At 41.3% G+C, this 26,586-nt stretch overlaps 1 protein-coding gene across 5 annotated transcripts in view; it reads left to right on the top strand.

Moving 5' to 3' along the window:
• Window positions 1-26,586, top strand: part of si:ch211-26b3.4 (connector enhancer of kinase suppressor of ras 2) — a 76,213-nt gene that overhangs the window by 29,530 nt on the left and 20,097 nt on the right. For 4 of the 5 annotated variants that reach the window (XM_054791718.1, XM_054791715.1, XM_054791716.1 and 1 more), the window contains exons 5-12: window positions 1,971-2,012; window positions 8,667-8,786; window positions 10,225-10,284; window positions 10,355-10,423; window positions 14,700-14,846; window positions 22,532-22,650; window positions 22,721-22,932; window positions 25,879-25,965. In XM_054791718.1, coding sequence (XP_054647693.1) covers window positions 1,971-2,012; window positions 8,667-8,786; window positions 10,225-10,284; window positions 10,355-10,423; window positions 14,700-14,846; window positions 22,532-22,650; window positions 22,721-22,932; window positions 25,879-25,965 — 856 coding nt within the window. The remainder of the gene's footprint in view (window positions 1-1,970; window positions 2,013-8,666; window positions 8,787-10,224; window positions 10,285-10,354; window positions 10,424-14,699; window positions 14,847-22,531; window positions 22,651-22,720; window positions 22,933-25,878; window positions 25,966-26,586) is intronic. The other variant, XM_054791717.1, reaches the window with a different exon arrangement.

Below are 26,586 nucleotides of genomic sequence, written 5' to 3'. Positions count from 1 at the left end.
AAATAACTGTAAAACCCACATTACACATTACAATTTATGTACTCACTATTACCTTCATTGGCCGTCATTTTTAGCACTGAACACACCAGCCTTTGCCATTAACAGTGGAACCCCGTTCAGCCACGATTCAGCATTTGCAGCTTTGCAAATTCACTGATTTTCAGTCCACCAAAAACATTTTTGCACAAAAAATCCACCGGAAACACATCTCATTCACTCGAAGTTGGTCATAACTTACAAATATGTGCTACATATACATACACATGTACCACTGAGAAAAACTTAATAATGTTTGATAATGTTTTTTTGTCAACCGTGCGATTTTTCACTTTGTTCGGCGGTCCTTGAAGGCACTATAGCTGTTGAGATGCAAAAGTGAAACTTGTGTACAGTCATGGAAAAGAATATTACATCACCCTTGTTTCTGCAGTTTCTTGTTCATTTTAATGCCTGATACAACTCAGCGTTTGGACATTTGTTTGGACCAACAGAATGATGACAACAAAAATAGCTCATAAGGGTTCCATTTTTTGGTGGTACAATGTCATAGCAACTGATGTAAGAACATAAGTGATTTGGATTATTATCAAGAAAACCGTGCAAATGGCTAGATATCAGCACTTAAATGAAACTGTTCTGAAGAGACAGGAAGGTTTTGGAGCTTTTAACAGTCACTTTTAATGCAAATGTTGATCCAAAATCGGAAGAGAACATGAAAATCAAGCCAACAGAAGGATTTGGAGGAAGGAGTAGCGAGCTGTGTGTCAAAATGGTTATGGATTTTCGCCGTTTGCTGCTGGTCTCGAACGTAACCCTCTCGAAAAGCTATAACCGAGCAACCAGAACAACGACACTTGTGGTGGCCTGAAAAAACACACAAAACACACTTTTAAAGATAATTCTTCAAATGCTCACGAGCTTTGCTGACATCACACGTGATGATTGTACAAGGTTCAACTGATTTTTTTCGTAAACTATTTGTTGAACTCCAAATTGTACAACTTACGGGCTTCAGCTTTGGAGGTTCAACTACATGTTTGATTTGCTTAGCTTCGGTCTACAGTATATCTCATGAACGTAGATCTCACAATGAGTGGAACATCTGCCAATTGCCACAGGGTGTTTGCAGCTGAGGGGACAAGTTTGCTCTGACACAGCTGCAGGCAAATGTGCTCATTGACTGTCATCCCCCATCCCCAGCATCATTTATATGCCACTATGGAGAAGGAACAAGAGTTCCCTCTTCTCTTTATTTCCTGTCCTCATTCCACTCCCAAAAGCGTCATCATGTAGATTACCTACATTCACACTTGCTGCTTTTTTTTTTTTTTTTTAGAGTGATTGCACTGTAGAGCGATCTTATTATTAGGATGGAAGCTGAAGCTTCTCCTTTGGACCTCTTCCATGTATTCATTGTCAGGCCCTGTATAGTGTGCCCAGAGTTAGTCCTGGAGCAGGGCAGATAACACCCATCCACTTTTACAAGAGCCAGAGGAGAGGCACAGCACAGGGGCCACAATCGGTCCACAATGGCCCAAATGGACTGGTGGCTGCCAGCATGCAGCAGGAGACACAATGGGGGTAGCATATAGACCGTACTAATGGATCAAGCAGATGTATTAGCTGCTACTGTGTGCATCTGGTGGGCTCAGTGGGCTGCATTCCCAGAAATAGATTAACAATCAGCTGTCGTTAAATAACAGTCTGTCAGGTTCACACAGTTGCGTTGATAGGTTCCTAAATGCTGATATGCACATGGGACTGGTCTGCCTGTTATTGGGTAATATATGTATAATAATCTGAAAGGAAAGATACAAATGATAATACTGATTGTTCATTTTCAATGAAAAAGTATCCGCCACTCTTCCAATTGTCCCTCTAATTTCCTGCCAGATTTGTGTATTCTGCATATAGATTATATAGCCACAGTGCATAATTTGATGTTGTTTTCTTCTTCTGTCTTTGAACAGGATTGCACTGTATACGAGACCGAGAATAAGATTCTACATGTGGTAAGTTTCTCCCCTACGAACATTCACTTTTACCAAAGTGATGATAATTCAAATGAAGTCCATGATTGCGGATCATGTGGCACAATCAGTGATGAACAGTGATCAACAGATTTGAAGCAAGATGATGGAATTAGGATACCAGTGATTTTTGTTGGGTTTTTATTTTTTTTATTTTTACTTCCCCACTCTTACATTCTCACTTAAAAGTTGTGTGAGTTATGCCAAAATGAAAAATACTACATTTTCACATTACTACTCAGACATATTGTAGCATTTGAATGGTTGTTATTCCCAGAAATGTATAAACCCATCAGCCACAACCTGGCCCATAATAGGGAAGGTCATAATATGCACCCTCTGACAGAGGGGTGGGCAAACTACAGCTTGCTGGCCACATTCTGCCCACTGGACCCTACCAAAGTATTTAAGTTAAACCTTGCTGCGACTGCAACATGATTTGCAACATTGCTGTGATGAGCTTGAGTTACACAGGAAATAGTATGAGAATACCTGGCGTCACCTGTTTATGGGTTTTACTATGCCAACCACCTCACTCATGGTGCCAAACAAAAAGAACACAATAAGTCAACACACAACGTAACCTACTCACAACACCACGTGGGCATAAAAATAAACGTCTGCCCACAACTGACATGCAAAAGTTACATATAACGTCCCATTGCCAGACACGCTGGGTAGATAGGGACTAATATCAAAAGCAGCTCCAGTCTTTGATACGAGACAAAGTGGATGGGCGTCTGTGTACAGAGCAGCTGGAGCCCGTGTGACACAGAGGGATGGAAAAGCAAGCGCTCTATGACAAAGTTCTGCAGAAAAGTGATATTTTATCTGACATTTGCGAATAACACTTTTACAGCTAAAAAAAGACAAATACTTCCAGGTGGACACCGCTGCTCCAACCTGTGCATTCCCCGGGTCCACCGGTTCAAGTCTTTGTAAGGGCCAGTATACAAATTTTGTATATTCATGTTTGTAGGAATGTGTGTGTTCTGGGGGCACACAAATTCTACACTCAAGTTTTAGAGAGCTCGAGGCCTTTTAAGAGATTCTGTTTGTCTTAGCTTCTGTGCACGTGTGAAACCGAATGAGCAGCAAGTGTCTGATGGAGAGCGATGCTTCCTGCCGTTCAAGGTCAAGTAGAAACCAAATAAAAGGCTGGCAGGGGAGATAACACAAACGTCTTAGCCAATGAGGCAGAATATTTATTGTTGAATTATATTTTGCAATATTTGATTGATATTATGCAGTCCAATGAAAAAGATAATCTTTGTTGTTTTTCCGCATGGGACAGTGAGGATGTAGTTTATTGTTTTTACATGATTCGGTATCTTCTGTGTAGACTTTTGTCACATGCACATATTTATGTTGTGGTAATATGCTTGTCATTTACCGCTCTTATAAAAGACCTGTTAATCACACACACAAGCATGCATGCACACGAGTGTTAGACTGAAGGCTACATATGACTCTTGCTTCTGTGTGGGAGGTTTATGTGTGAAATTGGGAGACAGTGTGAAAGGAAAAAGTGAGAGGAGGATGTGTTTTTTAGATGCGGCTTGCCTGCTGATTCCTTTTACTCGAAATTAAATAAAGCGGAGGTGAGCTGACATAGCCCACTAAGCTGCTCACATGACATAAACCCATATAGAAACATGCATACAGTATATGGGATGAAAATAGTACTGTGAGCTTCCATCAACTATTTCCATAAAAAGAGCAGTCTTGGTAACAAGATAGGAAATATATTGTAATAGGCTTATTTTTATAAGAAGCTCATGGTCAAAATCCATGAACTAAAACATAAATTAATGCAAAACTTGACTACTGCATGTAATGACAAAAAAACAATTGACGAAATGAACTCGTGGTATCTTTTTGGAGTGAAGATTGCTTGCATTTTTTTCTTTTTTTATTAGCATTTGTCTTTTCAATCTATCACTGTTCTCCCCCCATATTCTACCTGTCACCTTCAACAAAAACAACCATCCCTCTTCACTGGGTTCACTCACCAGCCACTTTGTGGTGTGGTGAGAATGCCTTGCTGATGACAGGGATTGTCAGATTGGATGGAGCGGATCGACAGGCAAGAGTAACACAAGTAACCGCGTGTTATAACTGTGATGCTATAAGATACCGACGGCAGCAGAGGAGGGGGTTGGGTGGACGACTGGCCAACTTTCCTTGTTAGTCTCACTCCCTTATACTGTAAAGGTATAGGAGGGCGTTTAGTTACGCTAATTAGGGCCAGTTGGTCAATTTGCTTGCAATTTATGAGAAAATGGACTTCAGGCACGAACAATTCAGCAAGTTAAGAACCTTTCATGAATGCTTTTAGAGAGGTGGGGTGCACTCTTGACTGGAGGGCATTCAATCACAGTGCACAAACCCATGGGTTCGATCTCCTGACTGTAAGGCAGACATGCTAACCAATTTTCTCTTACAAAATTCAATTATTCTGTTCCAGAGTCAAACTGTCACCATCTAACCATCTTATTAAATCAACCATTTTAAAATCTTAATGTTTTTTACCGGCCTCACGGTGGTTTAGTGGTTGGCATGTTGGCCTCATAGTCAGATCGTAGGTTCGTAGCGCCATTGCAACATCTCTGTGTGGAGTTTGCATGTTCTCCCCGTGTGTGGGTTCTCTCCGGTTACTCTGGCTTCCTCTCATATTCCAAAAATATGCATGCTGGGTTAATTGGAGACTCTAAATTGTCCATAGGTGAACGTGAATGGTTGTTTGTCTATATGTGCCCTACAATTGGCTTGCGACCAGTCCAGGGTGTACCCCGCCTCTCGCCCGAAGACAGCTGGGATAGGCTCCAGCATACCCACAACCCTAGTGAGAACAAACGGTATGGAAAATGGGTGTATGAATGTTATATGAAGCGTAAAACACTGTTCAAACCTTCTTAACTTTATTGATAAATGAGGAGGGTGATGTCATCTCACAGACATTCCTCATACATTTCTTAACCTCAACCCTCATGAAAATGCAAAAATGTTAACCATAAATGCAATATACAGGTGGTCCACGGTTTACAGTGTACGAACACGCTCCCATAATTGACAACGTAATTTTGGTAAAAAATTAAAAAAGTGGAAATGAACATTATAAAATTGGCTGCTCTTTTGGTCCGAACTGCTCGACTGTCGCGGCGTTCATTAAGGTTGAAGATTATTTAATTTGAATGAATGCTAGAGCGGTCGTGGATTCCATTTGTTGTTATAAGGAGATCTGGGAGGAGAAGAGGAAGTTATCCTTCCAGACTAGCCTGGGACAATATTTTAATAAGGTAGAACAACCACAAGGATAAAAAGTAAGGATTTGTTCTTTTCTTATGACTGTTGCATTTAATTCTTGTATTTAATATTTATATTGCTGTGTTTTAGATGTTCAGGTGTCCCTGCTTACGAGAATTCCAAATTCGGCTAATCAAATGGTGCGCTGCTGCTCAGAAAGAGGATATCATGGGTGACAAAAAAGAAAAAAATACACGTAATGTATTTAAAAGAAAAAGAAACGCGGAGAGAGCATGCATGGCTGGAAACCCATGTGAAGAACTCCGCCCTACCAGAACCAGGTCTTACTGCACTGTTTTCCGGCAGTTTAAGCCTCGAGTCCAGACAGCTCATAAATCACAAGTGCTCTAGTAAGCCTGGTGATTTAGCTACAACACAATGAGTCATCCAGTCACACTTACCATTCTCCTGAGTTTAGGTTTTCTAGCAAGTTGATTATTGGCACAAGGGTTGCTAGACCTTGTACTGAAAGTGCACTTGGGCAGTGCGGTAGAGGTATATGCTATACATGACCTTCTCTGAAAGCAGACTCATAACAGACCGTGTTCCTGGAGGAACCGCTTGGCCAAGGATGGTGTGATCGGGACTGATGAAACACCTCTACTACCCCAGTAATTCCTTCATGTGTTCTGCGTACAGTGTGAGTGCCTTAGGAGTTAATGTAAGTATAAGATCCGATTTAAGCGAAAACTCAACTTACATCACAGTCTAGGAACGGAACTCGTTTCTAACCTGAGGACCACCTGTAAAGCTTTGATAACAAGCAGGTAATAGCAGTCAACCAGACGGACTGGACTCATAATCTTCACTATGCTCAGTCATCTCCATGGCTGCCAACGGTCAACCCTATCCCATAATAACAAAAAAATCCATCCTTTCCAAATGGAGGTGAATAGCCTTTGATAGTGTGTATTCAGCATGTGGTTGTCGTATGCTCTGGTCATCCCGGGTGTAGTGGGAGTTGTACGTTTGTCAGCTTCCACTCAATAATGCAAAACTCCCTGCTCTTCTCTGCTCTAGACTACAGCCTGCAGCAATCAGATGGACAGGGATAGTTTGTGTGTGTGTTTGAGTGTGTGTCAGCGACAGCGTCGTGCATGAGTCTGTGTGTCTGATGGAGCGTGAAGTGTGTATAAGTGTATGTGTTTTTATGTGCGTTCATGCATAAGGATGAGCACTCTTACATAACGCTGTCCTAGTTGTGTGTTTTCCTTCCCCTTGCTCTCTGCACTGGACTCTCACTTTTTACCTCATGCCCTTTTTATTTTTCTCCCCTCCCTCTCTCTGCCCTCTTTTTAGGTTAGTAATTGTGGCAAAGTAAATAGTCACGCATGTGCAGATAATGGTGGTGGCTGTGTATGTTAGGTGCAATGAGAGGGAAAGGGAGTGAGGGAGGAGGGTGGGTGAATACAGCCAGAGCTTAATCCATTTGGCAGCATACTATGTCTGGCTTTCTGTTTGACTGCTTTTAAATCTCACGCCAGCCAACCACATAAGTGAACTTCTCCATAATCTGCGCTCCGATTGTCCAGAGGCGTGTCAGAGCAAGGCTGGGTGTGTCAGCAGGAGAGAAGTAGCTACTGCACTCTGGTGATTTGCCTTTTTGTGTCTTGTTCCGTGTTAATCCCGGGTCAGAACTATTAGTCCGATGATCAGAGAGGAGCACGAGTAGAGCCCTGACACTGGCCCTCACTGCAGCTTCTACACAGGGGCTATCAGTGGTCTCATTTTGTGACAAAAATATGAGTCATTGCGAGTACATTTTTTCATCTACTTGTGCATGTGCAACCAGTTCATTTGCCGATTTGATTTTGTTATCATTGAATATGATTTGTTGCTGACAAACTTCTGCTCCGCACTTCAGTTACCAGTAATATGTAAATGAGCTAGTTGGCCAACCGACATTAACGCCACAAGAAGAAGAAAGGAGACGAACCTCAAAGATTGAGAAGGCGAGCTGAATTGTGTGAACACAAGCACAATGTAACCGAGGGTCTTTGACCACTGCAGTTGTCAAAGCTTAACTTGAAGGAAAGATGACTACCAACAACGCATTTACGGCCTTCACAATAAAAGCAGAAATATACGGTAATCAGAAAAGTGGCATCCAACAACATCAAATTAAAAGCACCAAATGAATACCGACTCACGAGGCTGGAGTTTGTTTTTCAGACAGAAGATTATCACATGGTTGTTTGATGTGGGTGACAGGCAGTATGCTAGCATGAATTAATTTGACACCAAACAAAATACGAACACTGGCACCCGACGCAGACAGAATAACGTCATCAAAGCTCAATGGGAAAAATATAAAACTGTTTGTGGCAGCGTCTGACAAAGTTATACGTAACTCACTTTGTCTCGGCGTACACAACTATGGTGTGTTCAAGGACCGCTGGGAAACATAATGAAACTCAACATGTAAAACTATGGGCTTTTAACAGTATATTATTTCCCAATAAAATAGTAGTCCTTATTTAAAAATGTATATGCATTTACATATTCTTCGATGTAGTTCTGAAAGTTCTCCACGGACTGATTCCGCTAACATAACTGACTCAGGAAAGAATGGAAGTGTGTGCGCTTACGTGAGACAGCCAGAGATACAATTCTTCACCTTTTCCAACACACTGAATGAATCATCATCTCCGAGATACTGAGTGTGTACGACTGCTTTGACGCCTTCCGTGTGTGTGTGAGTGTGTGCGTGAGACCTCTCTTCATTCCAGCACTATAATCCTGTAATTGCTCATTAAGATTGAGATCAGACGATTATTTTATGCAAGGGTCAGCAGTGTGTGTACATGGCACACTGCTGGTGTGAATGGGAATGGGGATGGTAATCATGAAGGTAGTATTTTGGACATGTAGTTACTAAGCTATGAGGAAGGACGTGTGTAAGCCTATTGCAGTCAGTACACCAAGATTAGAAGGCGGTGATGCTGCTGTTGATAAATTAGCTTGCAGTGCGTGACCAAGCAGACAAAAAGCCGGCGAAACAGTTACAATTGGTCAAAATCTGGCAATATTCTTTATGAATATGATGTTCAGTGTGAAAACTTGTGGATGGTAACATCGGGTTTGATGGAAGCAGGTCGGCTGGTAAAAGTGATGTGTTTTGTGGGCATGCCTGCAGACAGACAGGAAGCAGTTTGTGAGTTGGAGTGGTGAACAATCTTGTGAAGTGATTTCGCTTTCACCTCTTTCAGCGAGGTCACTACTACATCCCTCATGGACATAAAGCAATCTCAATAACATGATCCCTCTGTCTCGCTCTCTCCCTCTGTCATTTCTTTTCTCTGTTGCTTTTGCCTTGGATGTCGCCTCCAGTGTAAGACCTTAGCAGGGATATGCGACCACATCATCTCTCTGTCATCCGACTCTCTGGTCTCTCAGTCTGCCCATCTGGAGGTGGTCCACCTTACCAGCATCATGCCCAGTGAAGGCCTGGTAATGACACACACACAAGCATACACAGCTGTTTTTCCATAATATCTGCATTTATATGCACAGCATGGCGAATTATGTTAACATGCTGTGTGTTCGCAACAGTATATTATATTATTATATAATTATTGCAATCAATATGCACACATTTTCATGTATCATAAACAGTTGGTGGTTGTTTATGGTCATCAAATACCTTCACAGGACCAAAATAACATACAAGTATAGCGGAACCTCAGTTTAAGGTCCAACGAAAACCGAAAAGTAGAAAAACTGAATAAATTTTTCCCATACAAAATAATGCAAGTCCAATTAATCCGTTCCAGGCACCCAAAAATGTTAACACAAAACACATTTTATAAAGAGCAATTATAGTTTTACATGCAGAAAGTGAAATGCATATAAATGACACATTAAATGGATAAATGACGACTTGAAATTGTAAACTTAAGCAGCAGGTACAATCATCATTACACGTGCTGGCTTCACTTTTCCCCCTGCAACCTGTTTTAAAAAAAGAACCTTTACATTACATGTACAATCTGTGTGCGTTCTATGAACAAATAAACCACCCACACACACATAATTAAAACCATTAAATGATTCCCTGGCAGGAATCTGTCTATAGTTTCCCAACTCTAAAAGAACCATAATCCATTCTTCACAGAGACTGAGTCACCAACGTGTGGATGCTTTCTTTGGGCACTCGACTCGTTTGTTATGCGCGCCATTTTGCCTGTACGATAAATGAGACAGTGTACGGAAAAGAGATCCTACGAAAACCCTGGCGTACAAAAACCAAGGTACCACTGTACAGTAATTAGACGAAGAACATGGCGGAGCAATTTGTCACTAATTATTACCCTGCTCAACCACATGCTTTGGTCGTAGCGGGTCTCCACCCTCGAGTGCCCAAGCCAAGTCCTCATAAACTTAAAATACTGACTGTCAAATGTTGTTAGCTGTATAGGAATTGGAAACCTGGACTCTGTCAACATGTGGCCGTTATCTTTCTTTGCCACAAACATAATATGAGTGTACCGAATCAGCACTTGAACTCATGACAGACCGCAGCCTATGAAGATCACATAAGCTGAGCGGGAGAAGAAGTTTGGACAGCTGCTTGATTATCACCCAGAAAAAAATTTTCTTTTTCTAAATAAAAAAAAAAAAATCGAAATCCTATAATGTATACCTTTAAAGGCTTGGTGGGGGGCAGTTATAGTCTGTTTTTTACATTGGGACTGGGTCACACTTTGAGGTTCAAATGATTCTTCGTACAAATCTCAAGTCAGTCTGAGATAAACGGATGGCGAGTTACAGAAGAAGAAGACAGAAGACAGTGGCGGAGCCATTTAGGACACATCTGAGAACGTAAACACATGAATTCACATGACTGCCTATTGCATTGACTCTCTCTTCTGTCCTGCGTGTTTTTCAGGGGATGTACATTAAATCAACATATGATGGACTTCATGTTATCACTGGGACCACGGAGAATGTGAGTTTCACAAGTCTAATATATTCTTTTCCTGTCTGCTGCTAAACTTGAGCCCCTTTCCTTCCACCAGTCTCCAGCAGACCAGTGCAAAAAGATCCATGCAGGTGATGAAGTCATTCAAGTCAACCATCAGACAGTGGTGAGTAGAAGAAGTAATACTCCTCACTGACTAGTAAATATGCTGCAGTCCAACGAAGGAGAATAAACTAGTTTCTATGAGTTTTTACTGTGAATTCATACTGAAATGAGGTTTTGAGACGCTGTCGCCATGACTCTTCCTTCGTCCTGTTTTGCCATGTAGGCTAATTAGGTTTGCAGCTGCAGCAAATTATTGGATACTTGCTCCAATACCTTTGTTCAGTCTAGTTATATTGTCAGAGGTCTCTCTCTGGAATGTGTTTCCATTGTCACGAGAAATCTTTCAAGGAGGCGTCGGAAGCGAAACATGAACTCATGTTCCACTTTCCCAACTGAATAAGTTTGCGGCGCTGCCTTCGAGACACATCAGATGGAGGCAAAACTGAGAAGCCATTTTAAATGGAACAGTGCCTTGTGAGAGCCTGTGATAGAGTGTAGTATGCTGTCAGCTTTGCTACAGAGATTAGTTCCAGGATTGATTTGATATTTCTGGAGGGGGAACATTTTTTGAAGTTGAGGTCTGTGTGTTGTCCCATCTTGCATGTTTTCCTTTCGCTTGTGGAGCGGCGCATGCGGGGACTATGCAGAGAGATGCCTTGATTGACTTGTGAGGGAGCTGTGTATGTACTATGTCTCCACCTTACTCTCCTCTGGGTGACGGCACAGGCCGCTTCCCGCTGGGCACTCACTTCCAACCGTTCATTACTCCCTCTGTGAGAACCTCATCTCTCTGATCCCTCACCTCGTGGGGAGGAGATAAGCAGAGGGAGGCACAGGTGTGGGGAAGGAAGGGATGAGGCAATCGCAGCACGCTGGAGTAAGGCGATGTAGAGGGAGGAGGAGGTAACAAGGAACTAAAAAGAAGAAGGGAAAGAAGCGGGAAGACAGCAATGAGAAGTCTGTTTTATTCGTTTTCCAATGAGAGGAGGAAAGAAGAATTAGGAAATCTGTCAATATTACAACTGATGGATTAATCTCACAACGCCCCCCATTTATGAAATTTGAAGTCATTCCATTTCATTATTAAGACTGGTGGTTTTCTTTTTGAGGTAAAGCATAGAAGTTGCTGGAATAACAAACTGATTGTTTGAAGAGGCAACATAATTATCTGTTTGTAATAGCATTTGGGAAAATAATGAAGACTCCTGGGACTTGAAAAACAGCCCAGCAGCAGTTTATGTGATGCTGTTATTTTGGTGGGTCTCTCCTTGTTTCCATCTGCTCCGTGCAAATTTGCAAAGCGAACACTTTCTATCCGGCCTACTTCACATGCTTTTGTGTGCGTGTGTGGTTGCTTTGATGGCGGTATATTTGCGGTCAACACTGAACATGCGGTCCCGTCCTTAAACATTTGTTCATTTTCTATACCGCTTGTCCTCATTAGGGTCACAGGTGAGCTCATCTGACTTTGGGCGAGTGGAGGGGTACAACCTAGACTGGTCACCAGTCAGTCACAGGACACATAGACAAAGAACCGTTCACACTCACATTCACACCTATGGACAATTTAGAGTCTCCGGTTTAGATGGTGTCCCCGGAGGACACGCAGAAAACCCATGCACGCACAGGGAGAACATGCAAACAGAGAGATGCTCCAAGGGAGATCTGAACCCTCGATATCCTGACTGAGTCCAACATGCTAACCACTAGGCTTTCATGCAGTCAAAGCCATGATTAAGAGAAAAAATATAGCGTGTGCAAACCAGTCAGAACATTTAGAAAATTAATTGTAATCGTTTTCATCCTTGATTCTTTCAATTTGCACGTGCCAGTGGCCAGCAAATGTGTGCAATTTAAAGGGGTTAGTTAGGATTTTCTGAAGTTTGAAGTTGTATGACATATCCATAATTCCACTTAGTTGCTGGGGACATTTAAGTAAAGAGTTTGGCAGCTAAAAACAATATGCGTTCAAGAGGTTAAAACATTTGCATCACAAAAATGCCTTCTCAAAAACTCAAACCTCACAAAACGCCCGGCGTTATATCTGTCTCCCGCCGTATCCCTGCGGACTGTCGCCTGTGCGTTCATGTGAATGTGACGAAGACACTCGCATCTTCTTCCGCTATGGAACACCTACATAAACAAGACGGCCGCGGAGCTCCGTCGTGGAAGTAGATGCAAGCGTCTTCGTCATATACACATGAACGCACAAGCAGCAGTGTGCAGGAATACTGCGGGAGACAAATATATAACGCCAAGCGTTTTAAGAGGTCTGATTTTTTTGAGAAGGCATTTTTGTGACGCAAATGTATTCATCTTTTGAACGCATATTGTTTTGAGAAGCCAAAGTCTTTACTTAATTGTCCCCAGCAACTAAGTGGAACTACGTTCTTCATCACGGAAATCTGACCAGAACTGGACTTAGGAGACCAAGTGGGGGGTAAGTCACTGTTATTGGACGACAATGCTGATGGGGATGTCATACAACTTATAACAATAACACAATTTGATTATTTGTATTTTTTTCCTCGGAAAATAAAAAGTTTCTTCAGCAGAAAAATCTCATTTAAGTCGTTAATAAGTAATTAATAAGTCATGAATAACTTATAAATACGTTGATAATACAGGTAAAACACAGCTGAACTGAAACACAGCTTCTTCCCCGTGGCTGGGAAGAGGCTGCTGCAGGAACCTTAATACCAAGCTGGTCTAAGCCAAACCAATCGCAACTTCCATTTATTATCCTGTTTAGCATTTATTTAAGCTCAAGTTAACCGCATCCATGGAATTTTTTATCAAGTTCTAAATTGCGTTGCCAGACGTTTTTGTGTGTGACGTTTGCACATCTTCCAAATGCTTGTGTGCACTCTGTATGTGTACTTCCTCCAGTGCAGTCCAAAAACATGTTCATTACGTTATGTTTTTGTTTTACTGGACAGGATGTAGAGTGGATGCAGACATTATGCTTAGTCAATTGGGTCTACTGATCCGAGCCAAAGAGAATAGGAAAGATGCAAAAGGCTGCCACAGGCTGGTCATCATAATGCGTGAAAGAAGGTCAGAGCAGCTCTTTGTGTGTATTTGCTGGCCTCTATGGACACTTCCAGTAGCCGAGACCCGTGTCGCCAGTCATCAGCCTGACAAGTGTTGTGTGAGCTCTGGAGACAGACTGTTCAGAACCACAAAGAAATACTGAAGTAAGCACTCTTATCAGACTCTGCCTACAAGCATCCTGACGAAGCCATTTTTTACTTCAATATGATACGATGCTAAAACCCATGACTTATGAAAAATTCAAGCGGAAACAGGAAATTTTATATTTAATCATATTTTAATCATACACTATGGGCAAAAGTCTAGCCACACACTTTTAATCAATCAGGGCTATTCCTATAGATGGATTTAATTTGTACATCTTACTCAGACTGAAAAGAGATGGGTGTTTTCCAGAAAACTTTCCACAGGAAGTTTAGCTCAGAAATTTTGGAAATATTCAAAGATGTTCACTTTGCACTTGAATGAAAATACAGGTGGTCCTCGGTTTACGATGTTCTGTGTTACAAAGTTTCATGGTTACGAACGTGCTCCCATAAATGAATAAAAACGTCATTTTGGTCCCTAAACAAAAACTTTCTTGCAATGTAGTTACAGGTGGAAGAATACGCATCATGCGCAGCATAAGAATGCAGTGTGTCTCGTGCTGGGTGGAATATTACAGTGTGTGCCTGAACAGCCGCACTGAGGAATAATAGCATTGCTCATTAGTAAACTTTTTAGACTTCATTGTGTCTCCGAAGCGGCAGTGCGCCAAAGAAAATGAAAGCCATCACCATGGAAGTGAAAATGAACCTCATAAAATTGACTGCTGTTTTGGTCCTAACCTCTTGACTGTAATGGCCATCATAAAGGATAAGGATTGTTGAATGCTAATGAATGCTAAAGGAGGCATGGATTCCCTATGCTGTTACAAGGATATTTGGGAGGAGAAAAGGAGGTTATCCTTCCAGATTTTGGTATAATCTAAGTATATGTTGCAATTTACACTAGACTTTGATTTACATGCAGTCTAAGAACGAAACTCGTTCGGAACCCGAGGGCCTCCAGTGTGTACCTTTTAATGACATTTTCTACATCTGTGAATGGTACGTGACTCACGATCTTTCAGTTAACAGAACAAACAGAATATTAAATATTGAACAGAGTAAAAAAAATGCATTACCTTGATCTCAAGACCCCCTACACTTTATTTTTTTATTACTTAGGTGCCAAAGGATAATCTTTCCACAAATAATTCCAGAGATTTTTTTTCCACCAAGTCTGTGTTGTTTTCTCCCAAGGTGGGCTGGCAGTTGAAAAACTTGGTCAACGCCTTGAGGGAAGACCCATGTGGGGTCATCCTCACGCTGAAGAAAAGACCACAGAACACCTTGAGTTCCACTCCGGCTTTGCTCAGGAATGTGCGCTGGAAACCACTGGGCTTGCAGGTACAGTAGATATCAACACTCAGACTGACACCCACATTCACACCCACCCACAGTCACATCTTAAGTCCAACATCTGCTGTCTACATGACACATTCTCCGAACCTGCAGAGATCTTCGCAAGGATCTTCTATTCTATGTATCTTTTGAAATTGTTAATAGTCTGAGGTAAAATGGAAATTCTATGATTGTAATTATTACGTTATTGAGGTAGAGCAATGATAAAATCAATATTGAATGATGTTTGGTCTTTTCTTGATTAATATAATTCTGGATATTCAGGGAGAAATGGACACAAAAACCTGACACTAATATCATGGTTTTATTAAGTGGCTCTGATTTAACTGTAATTGCATCCTGTAAAATGTTTTGCAGTGGAAGCCATTATTGATGTGTTGTTTGCAAAATGCACACACAATTTCTGCTACATTAATAATATTGACAAAGTACGAGAACTTTGGAAAATCACGAACGATTGCTACCTTTCGTGTCCTCCATCAACACACATGTTAATTAGTGTGGGAAGTGCCTTGAATGCCTTCTGTTGTGCTTCTAACACACACCAGCTGTAAAGCAAGACGCTAGGCTGTGATTATGGGGACAAATTACTCCACATGAATAAAAAGTCGACAACACAACTGAACACAAAGTGCAGTTTTTAAATGAACGTTTTTATTATTAAGGGAGAAAATATTTAAACCTACATGGTCCTGTGTTAAAAACTGGCTGCTGCCCTCCCACCTCCATTATTATCTACAAATGGCGAAAACATGGCACAGTGGTGAACCTCCCAGGCGTGGAGGGCCAACCAAAATTACTCCAGGAGCGCAGCGGCGACTCATCCAAGAGCCTTACTTGCCTCAGTTAAGGTCAGTGTTCATGACTCCACCATAAGAAAGACACTGGGCAAAAACGGCGAGTTCCAAAACAAAAACCACTGCTGAACAAAAAACATTAAGCCTTGTCTCCGTTTTGCCAGAAAACATCTTCATTATCCTCAAGACCTGACGAGACAAAAGTTGAACTTTTTGGAAGCTGTGTGTCCCATTACCCATCCATCCATTTTCCACGCCACACCATTGGGGTGTCCCATTACATCTGGTAAAAGTAACACTGCATTTCACAACAAGAACATTATACCAACAGTAAAATATGGTGGTGGTGGTGTGATGGTCTCGGGCTGTTTTGCTGCTTCAGGACCAGGAAGATTTGCTGTGATAAATGAAACCATGAATTCTGCTGTCGACCAAAAAATCCTGAAGACGATATCCGGCCATTTGTTCATAACCTGAAGCTGGGTTCTGAGTTCTGCAGCAGGACAATGATCCAAAACACACCAGCAAGTCCACCTCTGAATGGCTGAAGAAAAACAAAATGAAGACTTTGGAGTGGCCTAGTCAAAGTCCTGACCTGAATCCTATTGAGATGCTGTGGCATGACCTTAAAAAGGCGCTTCATGCTCGAAAACCCTCCAATGTGGCTGAATTAAAACAATTCTGCAAAGATGAGTGGGCCAAAATTCCTCCACAGCACTGTAAGAGACTCATTGCAAGATATCGCAAACGCTCGATTGCAGTTGTTGCTGCCAAGGGTGGCCCAACCAGTTATTAGGTTTAGGGGGCAATCACTTTTTCACACAGGGTCATGTAGGTTTGGAATTTTTTTTCTCTCTTATTAATAAAAAGTAAGTGTGACAAACATGCAAAAAAATAAGAAATCAGGAACGGGGCAAACACTTGTACACTCACACCACTGTATCTAAAATCATGTGGTGTCCAATCATCATGACTGTTATCACTGACATTAAAGTTTTTTGAGTGCAAGGTTTTATTTGTCAATATTTTTATTAACTTAACATTGCACAGTTATCTTTTTACATGTTTTTTAGTGTTGGAACACTGCAAAAAATAAGCAAGTTTTGAGTGCACCTCAACTTTAAATTTTGATTCTCTATAATATTATATGTTACATTATGATTTGAATGTACTGTACAGTTAAATCAGGACTTTATTGATGCTTTTTTGTAATAGCTATGTTATCAACGTCAATTAGGGCAACATTCAATAAGATAAGTGGCAGAAAGAGGATGATGAATTGATAAATTGCACTTGGAGCTTTGATTCATCCTCCTCACTTGTTTTCCCACTCCATATTTAACTTCTAGCAAAGTACTTTTTTTTTTTATAGAAGAAACTTATCCTCTGCTTGACCTTGCAAAGTTTTTGTTGAGCTCCTTAAAGTGATAGCTCATACTAATTCATTGAGGGATGCTCCAATCAGGGTTTTATGCTGCTGACTCTGATTTCTGATATCGATCAACCATGAGTGAAATCGTCCGATACCGATCACATAGATTAAGTGTACATTTTTATATTGATTTATTCACGGGACATGTTTGTTTTCGGTGCGGCACGCCTGTGCAGTTTGAAGGAAAGTGGGCAGGGGCCCTCGCTACCGGCTGCATGCTGCAATAGTACGAGCCACAGGTGGTCGGCTTTTGTGATCGGCGCTGAAAGGCATTCATCAGCATAGGTCGATCACATGCTTTTTCACGAAAATCTGCGAATATTGATTGGTGGCTGGTGGAGCATCCCTAAATTAAATGCTTTTTCTCCATATTCCTTTCACTTCTTACTTGTTTGCCATGTTTTTCTCCATGTTCCGTTTTTTTATATTCTTCCCCATCTGTTCTCTCCTTCAGCATCTTTGTCCTTTGTTTTTTTTTCAAGCAACTTTTGCCAGTATTTCTGCTGTTGTCATAGATGCAACGAGTATTTACAATTATATGGTACCTTAATGGTGAGACTCTGGTTGTTTGGTGGATATAGTTTTGGTAAAGGCCCATAATCTATTGTATCCTTTAATGAACAAGGTGACTTCAGTTTTGCTGCAGTGCTATCAGTGACTTTTTGTACAACAGGTTGGATGACTGCTCTTTTCTCCACTGCCTAATTAGATAGCCACTATTTAGTTTAATGATACCATGTGCTCATTGTGTAAAAAGCAGCAGTTTAAGAACTCTAAATGTTCCACCTGATGGATTGCTGAGATGCAAACATGCAAGAACACACCAGAACACAGAGATATCTGTGGGAGAAAGGGAGAAAGAGAAGTGTTAGATTTGTTCGCCCTCAAAAAGACTTGCATGCTAAATTATTTATGTGAACTACAGGCTTTGAAACAAGATCTTCTACTCAGCAGATACTGGAGATAATTCACTGACTGCAGAATATCTTACAATGCTTTCACATATTTCTCAGCATGGTAGGAGGCATGCCTGTCCATCTGAGCGTGCAAAACAAATTGCGCTGTTCATGTTTGTGCACACATGCAGAGTAATGTTTTCTTTAATTAGACCTTTTGCTCCAAAGAAAGTGGGTCACTTCCCTTTGTGAAGCAAGTCATTGGCTATACACTCTGTATACATGCTGCAAATCAAACACCCAAGCCTTGGTTTGTAGGATGAATCATCCGGCTTTGAAGTTTATCCCAAATGTGGCAAATATTCAGATGGATTATGGCTAAATCCAAAAAGGAAACAATTTATCTCTGTAAATGATCATGCAATTCGAAACCCAAATCCTTCCATGGCTGTCTCCTTTATTCCTATGTGTCTGTCTCCAGCGCTCTCTTTTTGCTTTTCAGCGTTTATGTGTTTATAGTGTACTGAAAGAAGAAAGGCATTTTTGTCCACTTTACCGGTAATTACCGCCAAGCAATGTGTGTCTGTGTATTTTTTTTGTGTGTTTGTTTTTTACTAATGCTATGCACATTTGTCACATTGCTCACACAGGTGCCACTCATTGTCCCAGAGCCCTTTCTCATAAATCTGTAATAGATGTAGGTGTATAAATAATTACTGCTTGTAAATGCCTGCTATTTTGGGAAAGTTGTATTGGTGAGTTATGTATTGTTAATAAGCAGACTGAATAGGTAAGGAGTTTTGGCTTCTATGACATCTTGGTTGAAGTACTTTGGTCTATTTTTGTGCCTCTGTCTGAACACACTGACAGCTATAGCGTCATAAATCTTTGACACATTTTAATCATGTATTAGCTCATTTGGCAGACCGGTAGAATGGAGAAAAATGACAAATCTCGAATGAATCACTTGAAGAAATGTTGTTGTCTGACCTGAATGAAAATTTGAAATAGAATGTGGCCAATTTTTTTTTTTATTACAAACAGATAACTAAAACTGTATATTGGCCTGTAAAATTAGTCCCACTGACACGTGTTTTCAATCAATGAACCCAAACAACTGCCATCTAAATGTTTAGCGTATCTTTGGTAGTTTCTTACTGCTATGCCCTCGAAATTAAAATGAACATAGAGATGATGGCAACTTCGCTTGAAGCTGATGTTCTCCAATTTCAGGTCAACATTTGCAACAAAAGTGCTAAATGCACAATACAGGTTTATGCCCTAAATATGCTTCACATACTTATTAAACACATTTCAATTACAAAATGTATATGTATAATATGCATGATGAATGATAATGATGGCTGATAGAACAGATGAATTGCAGTCACAGTCTAGCCTTTAGCCTGTTTGTCAGGCTATAGCCCGACAACCGAGGCAGGCCCACATCATCTGTTGCAAGGATTTTCTCTTCTCCCCTTCACTCTGAAGTGACTAGAGGTCGTACCAGGTTCCCCATCTTTGCAGACCGCTGGGCTGTCCCGGCTAGCTGTCTGAGAAGGGGTTTCTACAAGCCGCATCAACACAATCCACACTGCTTGCCTGTTGGAAGTCCAGCAATGACTCACAATAATGTATTAACTTGTGTTTACTTGGTTGCAAGTTCTAAGTCTAAAGCCGGATTTTTATACATAAGTGTCACTATGTTGCATTCAAGGACCGCCGAGCAAATTGTGATATCTCCATGTTCCATAAAAACATAAACATGTAAAAATATATGGGCTTTTTTAAAAGTGGTATGTTTTACTTGTATATTGGCATACTTATAAATTATTAATGACGTAGGGTGAATTTTTTTTTTCGTAGAAAAATAAATTGACCAACAATCTGTGAATTTGCGGGGCTGTGAATGCTGAATTGCAAATACTGTATGTGGCGTTCCACCGTACATCAAGTACAGGTACATCTGCACAAGCTAATAACAGCCAAAGCAAAAGTTTCATTAAAACAAATGAATTAAAATAAGTAGATCATTGTTGTTGTTACCAGAGAGTGTAATTCAACTCCTCACATGAAGACATCTCACAGATGGCATTCATCAGGTCCTAAGAATGTGTGGCATCCTGCAGAGGTACCAGACTCGATTTGATCTGCAAACAGGGTCTGTTGGTGCTTTACAGGTTAGTCCAGAATTTCTGGGTTCATCAGGGAAGCATTCTACTCCCAAACTGTTGGTGGAGGTGATCGGCGTTATAAGACATGTATTGGCATATGCCAATCACATGCTTTTTTACGGAAATTAGCTGATACTGATCGGTGGCTGATAGATAGGAGCACCTGTGACTAAAAATCAATTCATGTTGATAATAGATTTGAAAAATGTTTTAATTTATTTTGTCAAGCAGCGGTACTTCCCCAGAAGTCTTCTGGCTTCCTCCAGGAGTGGAAACGGTGACATTTATTACTCTGTTGAATGTGCTCATGAAGTCAACAAACGTTGCCAAAGTGTTTTGAGATCCAAAATATATACATCCAAGGACTTGCTTCCTTCTGCTCAAGGTTGTGCTTTTTGGATTAGAAAGCTGGACGTTAACCAGTGACCCTAGAGAAAGACTGGACTTTGGTACTAATGTGATCACGTGTCAAAAAGAGCTAAATGGGACACGTTTATTGTTTCATTTGGGAATGCCAACCAATAGTGCAGTTATGTGACATGCTTTCCAGGAAGACAGATTGATGACTCTTGTCCGGGGGCCTGGCAACACCTGTCAGGGTACTACCTGGGGATGGTCCCCTGTTGTAGTCCATAGTCCACAGTAAAAATAGATTTTCACAAGTGTTTTACATTATTTTAGAACCTGTAAAGTGTTAATGTTAAGGTTGTGATATGGCCAATAGGCTTATGCACTACGTTTTGATAAGTTTGTAGTGGATGCAGCAGGGACCCAATAGTTTAAGTGATGTGTTAACATGCTGGGATGTCACTGGCTGTGGAAGACCCATCCTCCTCTGCTTGCATTCCCAGCACTGCTTCCCTTTTTCTTAAGGCTGGGCTGTAATCACTAAATTACTATTTTCACTCTCACAGCACAGCTCCCTGCCTCGCTCTCCTCTCCATCACGCTCCCCCTCTTTTTCTCTCTCTTTTTGACCTATTTCCTCATCTTCGCTTCATCGCATCCCTCGTTTTTTCCAACACTTTTCAGCATTTTTTGAAAAGCTGTTTGACTATACGCCAGGACGACTTTGAAAGTGAAAGGTGTGTTGATAAAGACAGATCCTGGGGACAGAGGTGGTGAGGCGATGGAAAGGTTTAGGAATTAAAAGTGCACATATTTACGTATGCTTTCCTGCACTAGTAGGAAAACAACTCTGATTTATTTGAAATTTTCACATGTGAGTTCCCATGATATCAGCAAGGCATCCTGCTGTCATGGAGGACCTGATGACAAATGACGCGCCCTTGAGTCATGCTGAGGTAGGAGGCCCCGCTAGCGTTCCTCTGCCTCAGTGAGAGCAGTGGTTGTCATGGAAACAGACATGGAGAACCCTCTGTGTGTGTGTGCATGCGCGTGTGTGTGTTTGTGTGTGAAGATTCATGAAACACAACGACAGAATTGTGAAGGTGGGAGAGGCTGCATAGTCAGAGACTATACAACATGGCAGCCATGCCAAAATACCTCTATTCTTTGTGATTCCCAAATTTAAAAGAAAGGTCGCAGATAAACTTCAGGCATACAAGAGCATCTTTTTTTATGTGTTTTGCCGACCGATTTTTTTTTCTGCCAAGAAGTTGGAAAATGTTTAGTGCTCAGTTTCTGCAACTCATGCTTCAAGAGCGTATATCCCCATCCTGAAAAATGAAAGAATGCAAGCGCCACTTTGATAGTTTGTAAGGCAATACATTTGATTAAGAAATTGTATACTGTATATTTCAAGAAAGAAACGTTGGACTTTATTCCGATTATGTTGTAACATTTTGCCCAATGTAATTTTTCAAAAATTACACCTTTATTTTGTTTTGTTTCTCATAATATTAAGACTTTAAAAAATATATTTCAACTTTATGCTGCTAAAATGACATTATTTTCCCTCACAATATTATGCAAAATGTCACTTTTTCTCTTTAGAAAATGACTTTACTCTCTTAATATTTTGACTTTATTCTCTTAAAATTACAGCTTTTTTCATTTCTGCTGTTATTTTTGTTTTTTCTATTTTTCCAACTTTCCAACTATTTCAACTTTGTCTTTGTACATTTTCTTATGGTAATTATGACTTTTTTCCTATAATATTTTGACTTTATTCTCATAGTATTATACCCAGATTGACCAAAACCTAATCTTCCAAAATGTACAAATGGATTTGTTGTTTTGTTTTTCATAATATTGTCACTTTTATAAAGTAATATCTTTCTTGGCTCTTTTGCTCCAGCTCTTTTCTTCTTAAATTACATTTTTTTTTGTTTTTAATTAAAACAACAGCCACGGGCTGCACTTTAGACACTCCTGCTCTATAACAACACTCTTTATTTACTTCCTTCCAGCCGGTCCCCACCAGCCCTACCAGCACCTCACCTACACCCGGGGGCACTTTAGGCATGTCCAAGATGGATGCCCAGGACGTCTACATCCTTTCTCCTGTCTCCGGACTCTACAGCCCCAGGTCAGGGTTTGGGACAAAAAGATGCTGACCTCCATGCCGACTATGACTAACATGATGCTGTCCTCTGCAGGGAGGAGCTGGGTTTGATTTCCTGTGATGACATCAGCCGGTACAGTGTTACCTCCCAGTCTGTCTCGAAAGGACCAGAAGCTGTCAGCTACTATCTGGACCAGGACAGTGGTCAGTACTTCTCTCTTTTGGAGGGAGACGTACCCCCAGGCTCTGACTATGACAGGGGCCGTAATACGGGCGTGCGCAGGAGGGATAAGACCCCCACACATGGTAAGAAGCAGATTACATGTTGCGAGTGTTACTTGAGTGAATCCTAACTTCTTTCTTGAGAAGAAGAGCATGTTTTCCAAAAACGTCCTCAACTTTTTGTTTTCAACATTCCTTCATCATGTGTTCATCGTTTGCTTATTGGCTGTTTAGCATCTCTACCAACAAGGCTTCTGATGCTGTTTGTCTGTCTGCCCGTCAGCATGATGCAGCATTACACAGAAAATACTGGGCCGATGTCCATGGAACTGGTTGGAAGGGTGGAGCATGGACCAAGGAACAAACCATTACATTCCGAGGCAGATGGATAATTTTCACTTTCTGGCATCACCCTCACATAAGGGATATGATGAAGCTTTCTTTAGCTCTCAATAGAAAAGTGTCAAAGACAAATCCATAAACAGAGTTTCCAGCACACTCGCTGCCTCGCAGCCTATGGCTCCCCTCCACACTGTCCCAGACAGCTTTCAAGACATCCTCTTCCTTCATGGGAGACTCTCAAGGGGCCGCCATGATGTGAAAGGCCAAGGTCACTCGACAAACAAATGCATTAATATGCATTCACAGGACTTGTCGGCCACATGTCTGGACTATCAATGAAATCAGGAAAGAGACTGTACAGAAACTGGTCAAATATAACAGTAATTAAAAACTCAAATTTCCAAAGTGGTGAACTGCAATGAGTGTGAGAGTAACAACTACTTTATAAGCCCTGTAATATACAGTATTCCACTTAGTGGATTCCCATGCATACATACCACAGTAACTCATTTTTGCTGTGTTCCTTTACCGGTTATTCTGCTTCACATCAGAATTGTTTACACTATTGCACACTTTTTTACCCTAAATTAGCAGATTAGCTTCCTGACCCGCTGCTGTGGTGAACATTTCCAGCGGTACCACATTGCTGAATCTTATCGTTGAAATGATGCTGAGCTCTCCAAATCACTGAAGTGCTGAGCTCATTGGTTTCCTTGGCAACAGCTACCTAGCCCAATAGACTAAAGGAAAGTGCTCTGTCGAAGGAAGGATGCCTACATTGGAGGCAGTGAACAAAATTGCAGAAATAACTTTCCTACTTTTTCAATTCACGTGGCTAATTAGTTAACAGTTGTTCCGAGCCTCTGTTGCTGTTCAGACTCATCTGGAGCACACAGAGTGCAGGTCTCTGCCAAGGCTTAAACATTTTTTTTTCAAGCAAAATCATTAGATAAATAACTGCCACAAGCCAGGTTCTATATACAGTACATTCAATTAGGCAATGTTTAGAGTCTCTTCTGGATAAAAGTGAGCAAAATGTATTAGATTACATTTGCATCTGAACAAGTTCAAATTCATTTTGTTGTTAAATGTCAAATGCAAAATGCACACCAGATTTGCATGAGCTTTGCAGCGTTAGACCCCCGCATACAAAGGGATAAACACATTTTTTTAAGAATGTGTATTATTTGAAAAAATCCACTTATCCCAGGTGACCTATACCGAGAGGCAGGGTTCCCCCTGGACTGATCACCTGTATATTGCAAGGCTGACAGTCATTAACACTCACATTCACACCTACAAGTAATTATGAGTAAGAGTTTTCCATTCATGTAATATTACATTACAATACAGAATACCGATGCAAGTCTAACTCGCCTGGTTCAGCCAGCTCCGTGTTCCGTGGGCTCGAATCAAGGTCCGCAGGATGACAGTCGAAAGCAGTAGCCGTCAAGCTAAAAGGCTGGACTGTCAACACGACGTCCAGTGCAACTCTTCAGGTGTAGGGCAGGGGTCAGCAACCCGCAGCTCCAGAGCCACATGCTGCTCTTCAGCCTCCTTGTTGTGGCTCCCTTCGCAAAGCTTGAATATTTTTTTAACACCCAAGTGGGGAAAATGTGCATTTTAGAAAAGTGTTAAAAATATCAGATTTTTTTTGTAAGGCCGTGAATGCATCCTGGCTGAGTTCTGACTGATGACTGGATGGGCTCAAGGAAAGGAGGGTGATCCTGTGTTTGTCTGCCTGTGTTTGTTGAGAAATGACAGTGACGTCTTTTCCCTCCTCAGTAAGCTAACAATGAATACATACCCCCCTTAAAAGAAACATCTCAGAAGAAAATGAGTTTTTAATTCCTTTGTCTTCTCTGTCAACGAGGCCGGCTTACCTAATATGCTTGATATGTGGTGAGAAATTAGCAAACAACAAAAATGACAAAAGACATTTTCTAAACAAGCATTCAACATTTTCTGAAAAGCAGTAATTTATTTCAAAGTAGATCTACAGGTACAACAGAGGTCATCCCTGCAGTCCAACCCAGCACACGCCGGGCTCAAGCCAGCGACTGCATAAATCCACTGATTGAGAGTCGAGCAGCGTGAGTCAGGGATCTATAAGAAACAGCCTATCAAATCACCGTATGCCACATTTTCAAGACATCCGGTACCAGACTTTCGCTGAAAAAAATGTCAAACTTTTAAAAGTTTATAAGCTGTTATGTTTTGCGGTTCTAGACAATTTTTCTTTAGTGAGCGAGGGAGCAAAATGGCTCTTTTGATAGTAGAGGTTGCTGACCCTTGGCGTAGGGAGTAAGGTTTACCAATGTACTGTATATCCGCACAGCCACACTGGCTGGCATCCTTTAACTCACCCCCTTAAACCGCACTCTCATCACCACCACCAATGTAACCCGCCTGGTTCAGCCAGCCCCGTGTTCCGCAGAATGTGAAAGAGTGCTAGCCATTGAGCTAGAAGCCCAGACAAACTGCACACAGAAATTCTAAAACTAACATGGGAGTCAGTTGATCTTCGTCTTGCATGTCATTCCCCGCACCCGCACACACCTTGTCTCCCTCTCACCTGTCCACCCACCAGCTGTCTCTCAGTCACTCTCTCGGTCTCTGCTTGCCGACACCCGATTACCCACGTTCCCCCTTAAGCCGACTTTCTGATCGCTGGTTGGATTGTTCCAGGTGACCTCAGACCTGTTTCCATGCCTCCCGAATATAACTGGATGGCCGAGGCCAAGGAACCCAGCATGGGCAAGAGAGGGAGCCGAGGTACACACATACTAACACATATACATGCAAAAGCTGCCCCTCGCACTGTACAAACAAACCGGTTTGGATCAGTGCCTTGCTTTGCTCCCTTTTCAACTCAACACATTTCAGCCCATCCTCAGGTTTTTCATGGTGCTGTGGTTGTGTTAGGATACATATCTGGCAGGTATGTATCCGACATAGTGACAAACACGCATAAATGCAAGGGTATTGCATTTATACAACTGTTCTTGAAATGAAGGTATTTCAGTGTGTCCAACTCGAACAATTTGCACACTTGATCTGTATTCAGCTGCACTCTACTGTCAGAAAGTCTATGAATAACATTAAAGCACAATAACAGGTCCAGGGTTTTTTCTTCGCTTCCTCATCGTTGTGTCAGTTTTAAGGTGTTTTTTTTTTTAATTTAACAATGAACAAATGAGCAAATTCCAACTTTCTGTCACATTGCAGATATAGCAGTGGTTTCTTCCAAATCCTCATAATCTTTGCTAACAGATAAGCAGGATGTCCCTAGCTCTGGAGTCACAGTCTACCAGATAATGCAGCTTTGGGGAACTTTCATCCTTTTCTGTTTTTTTTTTTTTCTAAGTGTCAATTGACTCATGTCTCTTTCCAATG

The sequence above is a fragment of the Dunckerocampus dactyliophorus genome, chromosome 11 (assembly GCF_027744805.1).
Source record: "Dunckerocampus dactyliophorus isolate RoL2022-P2 chromosome 11, RoL_Ddac_1.1, whole genome shotgun sequence".
Taxonomy (NCBI): Eukaryota; Metazoa; Chordata; class Actinopteri; order Syngnathiformes; family Syngnathidae; genus Dunckerocampus; species Dunckerocampus dactyliophorus.
The sequence above is the reverse complement of the archived record's forward strand: the minus strand, read 5'-3'. Positions and strand labels throughout refer to the sequence as shown.